The 13,148-nt window shown below is 41.0% G+C and overlaps 1 protein-coding gene across 1 annotated transcript in view; it reads right to left on the bottom strand.

Moving 5' to 3' along the window:
- Positions 1-12,001: 12,001 nt before the first annotated feature.
- Positions 12,002-13,148, bottom strand: part of LOC132871591 (galanin receptor type 1-like) — a 55,554-nt gene continuing 54,407 nt past the window's right edge. The window contains exon 3 of the mRNA XM_060905869.1: positions 12,002-12,591. Coding sequence (XP_060761852.1) covers positions 12,280-12,591 — 312 coding nt within the window. The 3' untranslated portion in view covers positions 12,002-12,279. The remainder of the gene's footprint in view (positions 12,592-13,148) is intronic.

Below are 13,148 nucleotides of genomic sequence, written 5' to 3'. Positions count from 1 at the left end.
CATTTGTTTATTATAAGTAATGTTACGACTGCCGCCCAAAGCAGTTAATTAAAAGTTAGAAGCAACCGGATTCCTTCTGACTTAATCGCTGTGCACATTGTTTGATCAGAGACTTTTCCTGAAACTGCCAAAGCCTGCTCCAAAGCCTGAAACTGACTTCATCAAACTTTAAAGGCTGTCTGATATATACAACTTTATATATTCACAGCGCGCCTTTTGGCGGATGCCGCCTGAATCGCACAGATCCGGGGGTTTTTTTAGGAGGGGCGTTGGAGTGTCTGATTATAATTTCAAAGTAAATTCTGTATTAAAATTACTAAATAAGCAAATCCGTTACAGCCCATGAAACAGGAAGTATAAGGATGAGAAAAAAACAGTTTAAATCGGGAAGCTGCGCACATTTGCGCAGTCCTGCACACCGCTCGGGCTGCACAAATGTGCACAGCTTCCCGATTTAAACTGTTTTTTTCTTATCCTTATACTTCCTGTTTCATGGACTGTAACGGATTTGCTTATTTAGTAATTTTAATACAGAATTTACTTTGAAATTATAATCAGACACTCCAACGCCCCCCCTAAAAAAAAAAAATCGGATCTGCGCGATTCAGGCGGCATCCGCCAAAAGACGCACTGTTTGCATCCCAAACACAAATTAAATCATACAGAATAGACCTAAAATGTTTTTCAAAAATGACCCTTGCGTGAGTGAAGTGACAAGTTTCAAATAGAAACGTGACAAACGAGCGATATTAAGTGTACATTACAATGTAAACGTACACTCAGCGGTTCCAGTTAGGCATTTTCCAGAGATTGTTCACACGATGTTTTGGTTTCCAAAAACAAACTTAAACACAATTGATTGTTTATTTAAACAACTTACCACTTATAAAATGATCGAAGCAGACTTTGCTGTGTTTGGAAGGCTGATAATCCTTGCGGTTGATTCTCGCAAGCCATAGATTTCTCCTTTGTATGCTCAGTTTCTTTGTTTGCTTGCCTTCGTGTTCCCGTATAGTGGGAATTCCATAAAAGTTCCGCTTGACTTCATCATCTGACCTATTACGACAGCCGTGAATACAACAGGTGTGCACCATTGCTAGCTTTAAATAGTAGTAATGTAACTATAAATGTAAATAATATATAAATGAATGTAACTCGCGTGCTACAATGTGTGCTCAGTGACCCGTACGGTAAGCTTGCCCTCCAAGATGGCCCCCACCAGGGAATCCCCGACTCTGTGACGTCATGTGAAAACTATCTATACGCAGTGAGGAATCTAGTCTTCTATGTAAATCTATGTTCAAGAGAAGCAGCATGCGCGCAGTGTTGCCAGATTGGGCGGTTTTAATGCATTTTGGCGGGTTTTGAACATATTTTGGACTGGAAAACGTCAGCAGTATCTGGCAACACTGCATGTGCGAGACAATGTTTATATAGGTTTAAATTCTGTTACTGAAAGTGTGTTATGTTTACAGTGAAGGACTGTATGCACTTTACATTATTTTTTTACTTAATACAAGAAATTAATGGATGCCAACATTTTTGCCAAAATGGTATTTTATTTTCCATTGTTTAGGCAGCTTCAGCATCATACTGTGAGATTCTGTTCAAATTGGTTTTTTTTCTTCTATGAAGCCTGAGCCATTTATTTTATTAGTTTATAATTATTGTTTAATTTAGTCTTCAGGAGAGACTGCCTGCACACAGTACTAGTATTAATAGTGTTTTTTTCTTACATGAAAGCTGAGGCATTTATATTATATTTTAAGGTAACTTCATGTTGTGCTGTGAGGTTCTATGCACTTTAACTTTTGAACCAACAGGTGCATTTGGATAAGTAAAGCCTATTTTTCTGCATTTTTGTAGTCCTGGTAATCTTTTATATTGGTAAAGTTGTTTATAAGACAATTTCTCAGTGTCTTTGTTTCTTTTAATCAATAGTTTTTCGATAATAGCTTAATATTTAACATATCACTCAATTTTAATCACAAAAAGAGAAAATCGCAACAATTTCTCGCAACTTTCACTTCCTCTCGCAATGCAATCGCAACAAAAACCTAAAAAACACCGCAACTTTCATCGCAATTTTTTGGAAAACCCCCGCAACATCAGACATTTTAGCCCGCAACAATCACAAAAAAGGCCTGCGAAATCCTGGGGGGACTGAAAAAAGAAGGAAGTATGACCACGATTATTTAAAGTTTGGATTTTCATGGACTGGATCTGCTCCACTGCCACAGTGTGTTGTCTGCCAAGAGGTGCTAGCTAACGATGCTATGAGATGTTTAAAATGTGTAAAACAAGGTGTTTTAAAAAGAAAAGCACAGATGTTTAAAATGTGTAAAAAAAAAAAAAGATGTTTTAAAAAGCACAGATGTTTAAAATGTGTAAAAGAAAAAAATAAAAGTGTACAACAACCATTTTTTTTTTAAATACGAATGGAACATTAAGTAGCCAGGGGGGATCGGAGGGTTCGTTCGATCCCCCCCCCCCGCGACACCGCGCCCCGGACACACACGCCTCAAGATTACTCAAGATTTATTCATTTGTTCATGTCCGATGAATATACATTGATTCACATTTAAATTTACAATATCAAATCCAGACTAATCAAAAAAGAAAAGTAGACTAAGTGAGGACGAGTTAGAAAAACGGGTTCATTTCTCCTATGTTTATGTTTACACGTTTTGTTCAGACTGCTTTACACCCCAATCCAGTGGGTGGCGGTAATGCCCCCATTAGACCCCTTTCACTGACGTCACCCGAAACCGGAAGTAAACAAACCCTGCGCCACATTGGAAGACCAACAAACTCGTGATTTGGGGGAAATAAAGGCAGCGCGCGGTATGTGAACCCACGAGGCACTTGGTTCATCATAAACTTACAATGGTAAACTTTTGTGCTGTGTTAGGGTGGTCTAACAAAGCTGATGGGAAAGGTGAAAAGAAGTCTTTCTACAGAATACCAGCTGTGATTGAGACACAAGCAAACCAAGGAGCTTTCTGCCAGGAGACAGAGAGAGGATTTAGCTGCTTTATGCAGAGCGGATCTGAATACTTCAAGTCTATTTTGTTACTGGTAAGTCACTAGGCTAGAGTGTTGTAGAACATTTTTTTAAATGTTTACTGAATAAAAACATCCTTAATTTTATCAAATATTCTCTACTCTATATTTCATTTCTTTCTTTTGTTTTAATTTTCCTCCCTCCATCCCTCTTTGGATTTTAAATATAGTTTTTCCCCCCCCCGCGACACCGCGCCCCGGACACACACGCCTCAAGATTACTCAAGATTTATTCATTTGTTCATGTCCGATGAATATACATTGATTCACATTTAAATTTACAATATCAAATCCAGACTAATCAAAAAAGAAAAGTAGACTAAGTGAGGACGAGTTAGAAAAACGGGTTCATTTCTCCTATGTTTATGTTTACACGTTTTGTTCAGACTGCTTTACACCCCAATCCAGTGGGTGGCGGTAATGCCCCCATTAGACCCCTTTCACTGACGTCACCCGAAACCGGAAGTAAACAAACCCTGCGCCACATTGGAAGACCAACAAACTCGTGATTTGGGGGAAATAAAGGCAGCGCGCGGTATGTGAACCCACGAGGCACTTGGTTCATCATAAACTTACAATGGTAAACTTTTGTGCTGTGTTAGGGTGGTCTAACAAAGCTGATGGGAAAGGTGAAAAGAAGTCTTTCTACAGAATACCAGCTGTGATTGAGACACAAGCAAACCAAGGAGCTTTCTGCCAGGAGACAGAGAGAGGATTTAGCTGCTTTATGCAGAGCGGATCTGAATACTTCAAGTCTATTTTGTTACTGGTAAGTCACTAGGCTAGAGTGTTGTAGAACATTTTTTTAAATGTTTACTGAATAAAAACATCCTTAATTTTATCAAATATTCTCTACTCTATATTTCATTTCTTTCTTTTGTTTTAATTTTCCTCCCTCCATCCCTCTTTGGATTTTAAATATAGTTTTTCCCCATGTCCAAATAATGAGGTAGGGTGGCATTTAGAAACCCATAGCCTACTGCTGACTTTCTTTATCAATGCTGCATCAAATTAATTTTGGTTATGTTTTTCTGTTTCCATGTACAGGTCTGCGCCGCAGGAGGAATAGGCCACAATTATAAATAAATCATAAAATGTTTCTAAGAACTTGTTCAAGTGTGTTCTGTTCCTTATAAATGTTAAAAGTTATGCCTCATTAGATAGCTTGACAAACATTAGGAGAGGTGCATTGTTGCATGCATTTTTATATCCTGTTGTACATTAAACAGGATGTAGCCTACGCACATTGATATAAATTAAGTTTCACTTTCATGGTTGAAGTATGCATGTGTGTGTTCATCCTAGGCAAGAGCCCCGATGCTTTATTGTTAGCTAGTTTAATTTAGCCTGTTTTGCTTAATTTGTAGCCTTCCTGTTGTACATAAAACAGGAAGTAAAGTTGGATGAATCATCGCCGAAAATTCAACTATAAATCGACCGAAATACGTAGTTGAATAAAGGGTGAAAGGGGGTCTATTCTCTGTCGACCACCAGCCACTTTTCAACGTCGTTTCAACGGAAACTCGTATGAGCAAAGCGGTGTTGAATCAACGTCGGTGATCGACGGTGATTCGACGGCGTATAGGTCGAAGAACATGCCGATGATTCCACGTCGAATCAACGACCCTCTGCTATCTGGGATAGCAACAACAAAAATTGTGTGTGGGGGGCGCTGTTTATTTGCTCTCTGAGGGGAGGCTGACTCTCCCACACTTTGAAAACCCCTGAGCTAGTGGGTTAGCTGCCACGGCTAATTTCTTTGTCTCAGAACACGAGGTGGGTTGTCACCCTCCCCCAACACACACACACACCTTAGATAACATTCCAAGGCCTGATTTATTCCAAACTTTACAGCGCATTTTCCCGTGCCCACATTCAAACTCTCTTTTACCCCTTTTCCACCAAATCAGTTCCAGGGCTGGTTCGGAGCCAGTGCTGGTGCTGGTTCACAACTCGTTCAACTTGCGAGCCAGCTGAGAACCAGCTTGCTTTTCCATCGCTCACGGTGCTAAGAGAAGACACGTCATTATGTCGCTGTATACGTCAGTTACGTCGTTGTATACGTCATTACGTCGCTGTATATGTCAGTTACGTCGCTACGTTTGCATAAACCTTGGCGCGAATATCGAAGCAAAAACAACTAGGAAGAAGCAGCAGCAGCAACAACAACAATAATAATAATGGATGACTTCACGTTTGTACAGCTGCTGCTTCTCGTCGCTTAAAAATGGCGATCTTTCGTGGTCTTGTTATTGTTGTCGGTCTTAACAACTCCGCCCCCCCGCTGACGTAAGCGGTTCTCTCCTCTGGCCCAGCAGAGAGTTGGTGCTAGCCTGGAACCAGTTTTTCTGGCCCCAGAGCCAGTTCTTTGTCAGTAGAAACAGAAAACCCGGTTCCAAACTAAGCACTGGCCCCGAACCAGCCCTGGAACTGCTTTGGTGGAAAAGGGGCATTTGCCTCCTCCTTCCCATACTGCGCAGTCGCGCATAGGACACACCCTAAGAGCTCAGTGGCTCACGTAGTGGTAAGGAGAAAATCTCTGCCACCCCCCCCCCCCCCTTTTCTCTCCCACCCACCCACCCACCCACACACATATGCGCATACACTCACACACATACACACACGCGCATACACGCTCAAGTATATGACCATATTGTATATAATGTATTAAACTGCTATTACTCATTTTTATTATTGTTATAATAAATTCAATTATTGTGAAACTGTGTGTTTATTTGTTGCTCCTATATACTTGAAGTCACCCAGTCTCAAAGAATTCCAAATTGCCTTCAGTGTACCATTGGCTGTAGCTTTTATGTAGCTTGGTAAGTGATACATTATTGCTGCATTGGAAGTGATCATAATAATTTGGAATATACCATAATTTAGCTGTTTGGTAATTTATTATTAAGCATCAAAATTAATGTTATTACTAATGAGACTGATTTAATGATTTAATGAGACTGATTTAATTATTTAATGAGATTGATCACTTAAGACCAATTGCCCCTACACTTGTCTGAGTGTGCTGCGGCGATAAAAATGTCATATTCCCACTCAAAAATCCGCCAATTCTCGGCGACATTTTCATCAAAAACAACAGGGTTGGGTCTGCGAAAACCATCCGCCATAATATCCAACAATCAGTGTGTCTCTGGCTAGTTAACTCAGGCTAATTGATTAGCACTAACTGTAGCAACTGGTCCGATGAAAAAACACGCAATTCACTGGTGAGAAGTCCTTACTGTCTTCTGACCCCATGTAGATTTATTCTGTCATACCTGTGTGAGTCAATGATCACACTGTTGGTTTATTAACACTAAGCAGGACGTTGACATGAGACTGGTAAACTTGCATGGTCTGCCTGGTGGAACGGAACTAATTAACTGATCACAGAGCACATCAGTAGATACACATACACCTAGAGGTATGGTGGCTCATCATGGACATACAGTACAATCATTTAGTCAAATGTACAATGGACACAGAGGAAAATAGCCAGATTGGTTTGAACTGCCAGGAAGGATATAGTGAAAGTCAAAGTCCCCCCAGTGCCAGGACCTGGTCTTCACAGGCAGTCTCCCATCCCAGTACTAACCAGGTGCACTGGGTGCGGTGCCAATCTCTGTTTCTATAGCCCTCGGACTTTTGTCTATTACATAGCTAGGGTTACAGTGGGGGGCCATTCCTCTGGCAACCGCAAGAATTTGACTCTCTACTTGCATCTGTATTGCAGCGTAGGAAGGATATAGTAACCCATATAATCACTCTTTACAACCATGGTGAGCATAAAAGCATCTCACAAAACATTGAAACCTGAGGTGGATGGAGTACAACAGCAGAAGACCACTCCTGTCAGCCAAGAACAGGAATCTGAGCCTATCAATGGCACAGAGTCACCCAAACTGGACCAGTGAATATTCTTCTCTCTTCTTCTTCGCCTATCCAGTGTGTTCTGGGTTGGGTCACTTTCCTAGGGTTTCTTAGCCAAGTAAGTACAGCTGGCTAGCCACTCCTCTGCTGCACTGCTTTTGGTCATGGACAATTTAGAGTAGTCAATTTGCCTAACCAGGAAAACCAGAGCACCCAGAGGAAACCCATGCAGACACAGGCAGAACATGCAAACTCCACACAGGAAGGCCCCTCATCAGCCATGAGGTTCGAACCTGGAACTTTCTTGCTGTGAGGTGACAGTGCTAACCACTACACCATCTTGCCACCCAATGAATATTAGAAGAAAAAAAAAACATTCCCTGGTCTTATTCCAGTCTTCAACAGTCCCATATACAATTATAAGATATCACCAGACTCTGAGGGGACCTCATCTCATCTCATTATCTCTAGCCGCTTTATCCTTCTACAGGGTCGCAGGCAAGCTGGAGCCTATCCCAGCTGACTACGGGCGAAAGGCGGGGTACACCCTGGACAAGTCGCCAGGTCATCACAGGGCTGACACATAGACACAGACAACCATTCACACTCACATTCACACCTACGGTCAATTTAGAGTCACCAGTTAACCTAACCTGCATGTCTTTGGACTGTGGGGGAAACCGGAGCACCCGGAGGAAACCCACGCGGACATGGGGAGAACATGCAAACTCCACACAGAGAGGCCCTCCCCGGCCCCGGGGCTCGAACCCAGGACCTTCTTGCTGTGAGGCGACAGCGCTAACCACTACACCACCATGCCGCTGAGGGGACCTAACGCTGATAATAACAATTGTGACATTTCTATATTAAAAGGCTCAGATTTGAAGTGGGTAATAACTCACCCTATAAATGCTATGTGGTTATGTGTTCATGATGTAATTCCGAACGGGTCTTCACTAATCTGCAGTCATTGATAGCTGCTGGAGGTGCACTCCATCATGTCACTGTGCTAGACAGTTCAGACTCGGTGATCAGATCACAAGTGGACAAAGATATAGTAGGGGCTGCATCTTGCTAGCATTTTATTGCGCAATTTTATTTTGAATTGTGTTGCTTTTCAAAAGGAAGAGAACTTGCCTACCTGGAGCTTGGAAAAGAAAAAGAAAACAAGAAGAAGATGAAGCAGAACTGTGGTAAGTGGTGGGGATAATTTAATAAGGAAATTATTAAAATGGTAATGGGACCACCAGAAGTCAACAGCGTTCTATGAAAGAAAAGGCGCTAGTATCGTATAAAAAAATACACTCACCAAAGCAGAAGAGAAGAGGTGGGAGGAGGATATCCCCAGATTTAGAGGAGTGGAAACCTGCAGCTCTGACTGTAGTCACAAGTGGAGTGGAGTGGAGTAGAGACCTCTAAATACGGACCACTTTATTGTGATTCAGGGATTGTTTGAGAAGGAATATAGGCTTTAATACTGTATATTGTATGTATAATGTCAAAAAAGGCTTCTTTTTGTTATGATGTAGTGGTCATGCAGAGCCACTGTCATCCAAAAGTGTGAGAATAAATAATTGTGATAAATATAAATGTTTGTGTTTTCAATAATGAGCAAAATAATCATAGTATTCATTTTCAACAGGCAGACACACAATTTAAATTATGCTTTAATACTCAGGTGTGTGACTCAGTTTCAGGTTAAACAAACAAACAAACAAACAAACAAACACACACACTACTGACTTCACCAGAAAAAAGCAACTCATGTTTCATTATAGCAGCCGAGTGGCTGAATACAGTTTCACGTGAAGTACTCCATGAAAAGAGGCACACAGACTTCCTCTCAATAATATACAACAATATCATAAGGTCATTAATATAGGCACAATAAACACAAATACACATGAAACATGCACAGTGTTATTTGCACAAAAGTTAACACTTATAGCACTGCCTATTTCCTAGCATAAGCAGTGAAACTTATTCAGTAAACATGCGAGATATATTGTGAAAGTTTGAATAGAAAGAAAGTATTTTTGAAATCAGAGATATATGTGTTAGAGCTTTGAAATACTCTTATTTTCAAGCAATGGCTCAGAGATATCTAATCTAATATCCATTGAAAGGCTTCATTCATTCATTCATTCATTCATTCATTCATATACACCTCACGTGTTTGGTCTTTCACTAGTTACGCTAAGGTCACACATAGCCGGTTGATCTGTGAGAACCATGACTGGGGCTACTGTGGCCATTCTGGCAGATTTTAGAGGTCATCCGTCACATAAATTTGGGTGGAGTAAATATGCAAATGAACCCATGGTAGTTGCAACGGTAGACACCGGAAGCACTGCTGGCAACGACGGATGCCATTATGGTTGCCAACAATAATGATGATTGACTGGAAGTAGACTCTGCAGTTGAGGCTGGGTGGGTGATGGCAGCGCTATATAGCGATGTACGGCCTTACGGCAATCACAGAAGTATGTACGGTTTTCACGGCTGCAGTATGGCATAGCCAGGGTAAGAAGAAATAAGCCATGCCCCCTAGGCAAACATTCACTTTCTGCAGAATGTTGTTCTGTTAACATGTTCAGCTCGATGGTTCCGACGGAATGCTATGGTAACCCCTGGCAGCCCACGTAAGCCTCGTATGCTTCAAGGATGCTCACGGATGCCTTCATTGTTGCGATGGATGAATTCATCCAGCGCTTGACCCATGGCAATTTTCAACATGACCAAACTTTCCAGGGATGGAAGCCACACCCTCCTGGTTGTCAAGGTAGCTCCCAAAGGAAGGGCCCAGAACATGTGCTGGTTGACCCCCGGAAGGCCAAAAATCACCTACCGTCCAGTGATTCTGGCTATGTGAGACTGAGGCATTAGTTATCACTTGTAAGGAGAGGCTTTTTGGTTTTTGGTAGATTGGCCTTTGGTCATTGATTAACTTTTTCATTGTTTGGTTTCACTCTTTTGATTGTTAGGTAAGCTTTTACTCAGTTAGCGTAATTGGTAGGCGAGCTTTTTCTTGCTAGGTTAGCTTTCACATGCTAGTTAATGTTCACGTTTTGGTAGGTTTTGTTACACACTAGCTTACTTCTGAATTTAAATGGTTTTAGCTCATTGGGTTCATTTTCACTCACCAGGTTAAAACCATTCGAATGTGTATTCATTGTATTTGAGAAATACAATATGGGACATGACAAGAAACAACCTTGTGATGAAGAGAGTGAGGAGCAGTTAGAGCTGCCAATGCCTAATGTTCATGACAAGGCTTTGAAAAGCATACAGTTGATCTACTGCTTACATTATATTTCCTTACACCAGAAAGGATCTCCAACACAGATCATAAAAGCAGAGCTTCAGAACTTCATATCTTCAGGTGTGTTAAGGTTCTCATGTTCTGCATTTTCTGTCTACACAAACTACAGTACCAAAGGACCCTTCACAAAGCTCACTGTCCTTGTACAACCCCGATTCCAAAAAAGTTGGGACAAAGTACAAATTGTAAATAAAAATGGAATGCAATTATGTGGAAGTTTCAAAATTCCATATTTTATTCAGAATAGAACATAGATGACATATCAAATGTTTAAACTGAGAAAATGTATCATTTAAAGAGAAAAATTAGGTGATTTTAAATTTCATGACAACAACACATCTCAAAAAAGTTGGGACAAGGCCATGTTTACCACTGTGAGACATCCCCTTTTCTCTTTACAACAGTCTGTAAACATCTGGGGACTGAGGAGACAAGTTGCTCAAGTTTAGGGATAGGAATGTTAACCTATTCTTGTCTAATGTAGGATTCTAGATGCTCAACTGTCTTAGGTCTTTTTTGTCGTATCTTCCATTTTATGATGCGCCAAATGTTTTCTATAGGTGAAAGATCTGGACTGCAGGCTGGCCAGTTCAGTACCCAGACCCTTCTTCTACGCAGCCATGATGCTGTAATTGATGCAGTATGTGGTTTGGCATTGTAATGTTGGAAAATGCAAGGTCTTCCCTGAAAGAGACGTCGTCTGGATGGGAGCATATGTTGCTCTAGAACCTGGATATACCTTTCAGCATTGATGGTGTCTTTCCAGATGTGTAAGCTGCCCATGACACACGCACTAATGCAACCCCATACCATCAGAGATACAGGCTTCTGAACTGAGCGCTGATAACAACTTGGGTCGTCCTTCTCCTCTTTAGTCCGAACGACACAGCGTCCCTGATTTCCATAAAGAACTTCAAATTTTGATTCGTCTGACCACAGAACAGTTTTCCACTTTGCCACAGTCCATTTTAAATGAGCCTTGGCCCAGAGAAGACGTCTGCGCTTCTGGATCATGTTTAGATACGGCTTCTTCTTTGAACTATAGAGTTTTAGCTGGCAACGGCGAATTGTGTTCACAGATAACGTTCTCTGGAAATATTCTTGAGCCCATTTTGTGATTTCCAATACAGAAGCATGCCTGTATGTGATGCAGTGCCGTCTAAGGGCCCGAAGATCACGGGCACACAGTATGGTTTTCCGGCCTTGACCCTTACGCACAGAGATTCTTCCAGATTCTCTGAATCTTTTGATGATATTATGCACTGTAGATGGTGATATGTTCAAACTCTTTGCAATTTTACACTGCTGAACTCCTTTCTGATATTGCTCCACTATTTGTCGGCGCAGAATTAGGGGGATTGGTGATCCTCTTCCCATCTTTACTTCTGAGAGCCGCTGCCACTCCAAGATGCTCTTTTTATACCCAGTCATGTTAATGACCTATTGCCAATTAACCTAATGAGTTGCAATTTGGTCCTCCAGCTGTTCCTTTTTTGTACCTTTAACTTTTCCAGCCTCTTATTGCCCCTGTCCCAACTTTTTTGAGATGTGTTGCTGTCATGAAATTTCAAATGAGCCAATATTTGGCATGAAATTTCAAAATGTCTCACTTTCGACATTTTATATGTTGTCTATGTTCTATTGTGAATACAATATCAGTTTTTGAGATTTGCAAATTATTGCATTCCGTTTTTATGTACAATTTGTACTTTGTCCCAACTTTTTTGGAATCGGGGTTGTACTTGTTCCTGACTCATCCACCAGGAGATCCCTCTCATGCTCTAAATGGTTGTTTTTACAAAATGGATATTGACATGGAAACTAGGCTGGGAAAATCACATCACTTAAGCACAGGCAGGACAATTATGGTAAGGATTGTATACTGTACACTCTGCATAAGGGAGGCTTTATATACATATACTGTAGTAGTGTAACTGTTTTTCATGGTCCTTAGCCCAGGTCAGGTTTTATTATGTTCAGAAAGAAAATGCTTTTTCATTTTAACATGCAGTGTGTATTCATTAAACACTGGTACAGTTGGTGATTGGTGGCGGCTCGGCTTTGCTGCGTACTCCCTTTAACATCGTTAAATGCCTCTTGCTCTGGCATTTGAACACTTGCTTGTATGCTTTCCGGAAATTTTCCGAGAGAAATGCGTAGATGATTGGGTTGACAGAGGAGTTGCTGTAGGCCAGGCAGTGTGCAATGATGCGGAACATAAAAGATGCTTGGTTCAAAGGGAATGAGCCAAACTCCACCCACAGATGGATGATGTGATGAGGGAGCCAGGAAAGGCAGAACACCACCACGACCACCAACACTGTCTGTGCTGTCTGAGGAAAAACACACATACATAGATTTAACAGTCAATACAAGAACTCCCATCTTCATCTTGGTACTGAGCTTGGGGCTGAAGAGAGCCCCAGAAAGGGTTAGGGTCTGAAGGCGTCAAATGAACAAAATAATAATAATAATAATAATAATAATTCTATTGGCAATTCCTATCAATTGGCTAGTTCTTCCATCATACAACAGTTACCAACTGGGGAGGTTGAGGGTGTCCTCCAAGCACGACTTTGAGGAGATCACAGAAGGATATGATTACCTAATGGCTAGGGATCAAACGCTATAATTGGCTATTGTCCATGTCTCATCTCATATTGCCCACATGAGAGCTGTGCTGTTTAGCATGAACGCTGCCACTAAAGAAAATCAAAACATATCATTATCTAATTTCATGGAAAAACCCCCCATCTTGTCATAATGAGATAAATATATTATAAAAAACAACATAATCGATTTTAATTTTTTTCAGTATAGCCTTCATGGTTACCATAGAAACATAGAAAGGTACAAAATTGTGTAATTAGTGCCTTTTAGAAGGGAACAA

This window comes from Neoarius graeffei, chromosome 23, assembly GCF_027579695.1.
Source record: "Neoarius graeffei isolate fNeoGra1 chromosome 23, fNeoGra1.pri, whole genome shotgun sequence".
Taxonomy (NCBI): Eukaryota; Metazoa; Chordata; class Actinopteri; order Siluriformes; family Ariidae; genus Neoarius; species Neoarius graeffei.
This window is presented reverse-complemented; position numbering and strand designations above follow the sequence as displayed.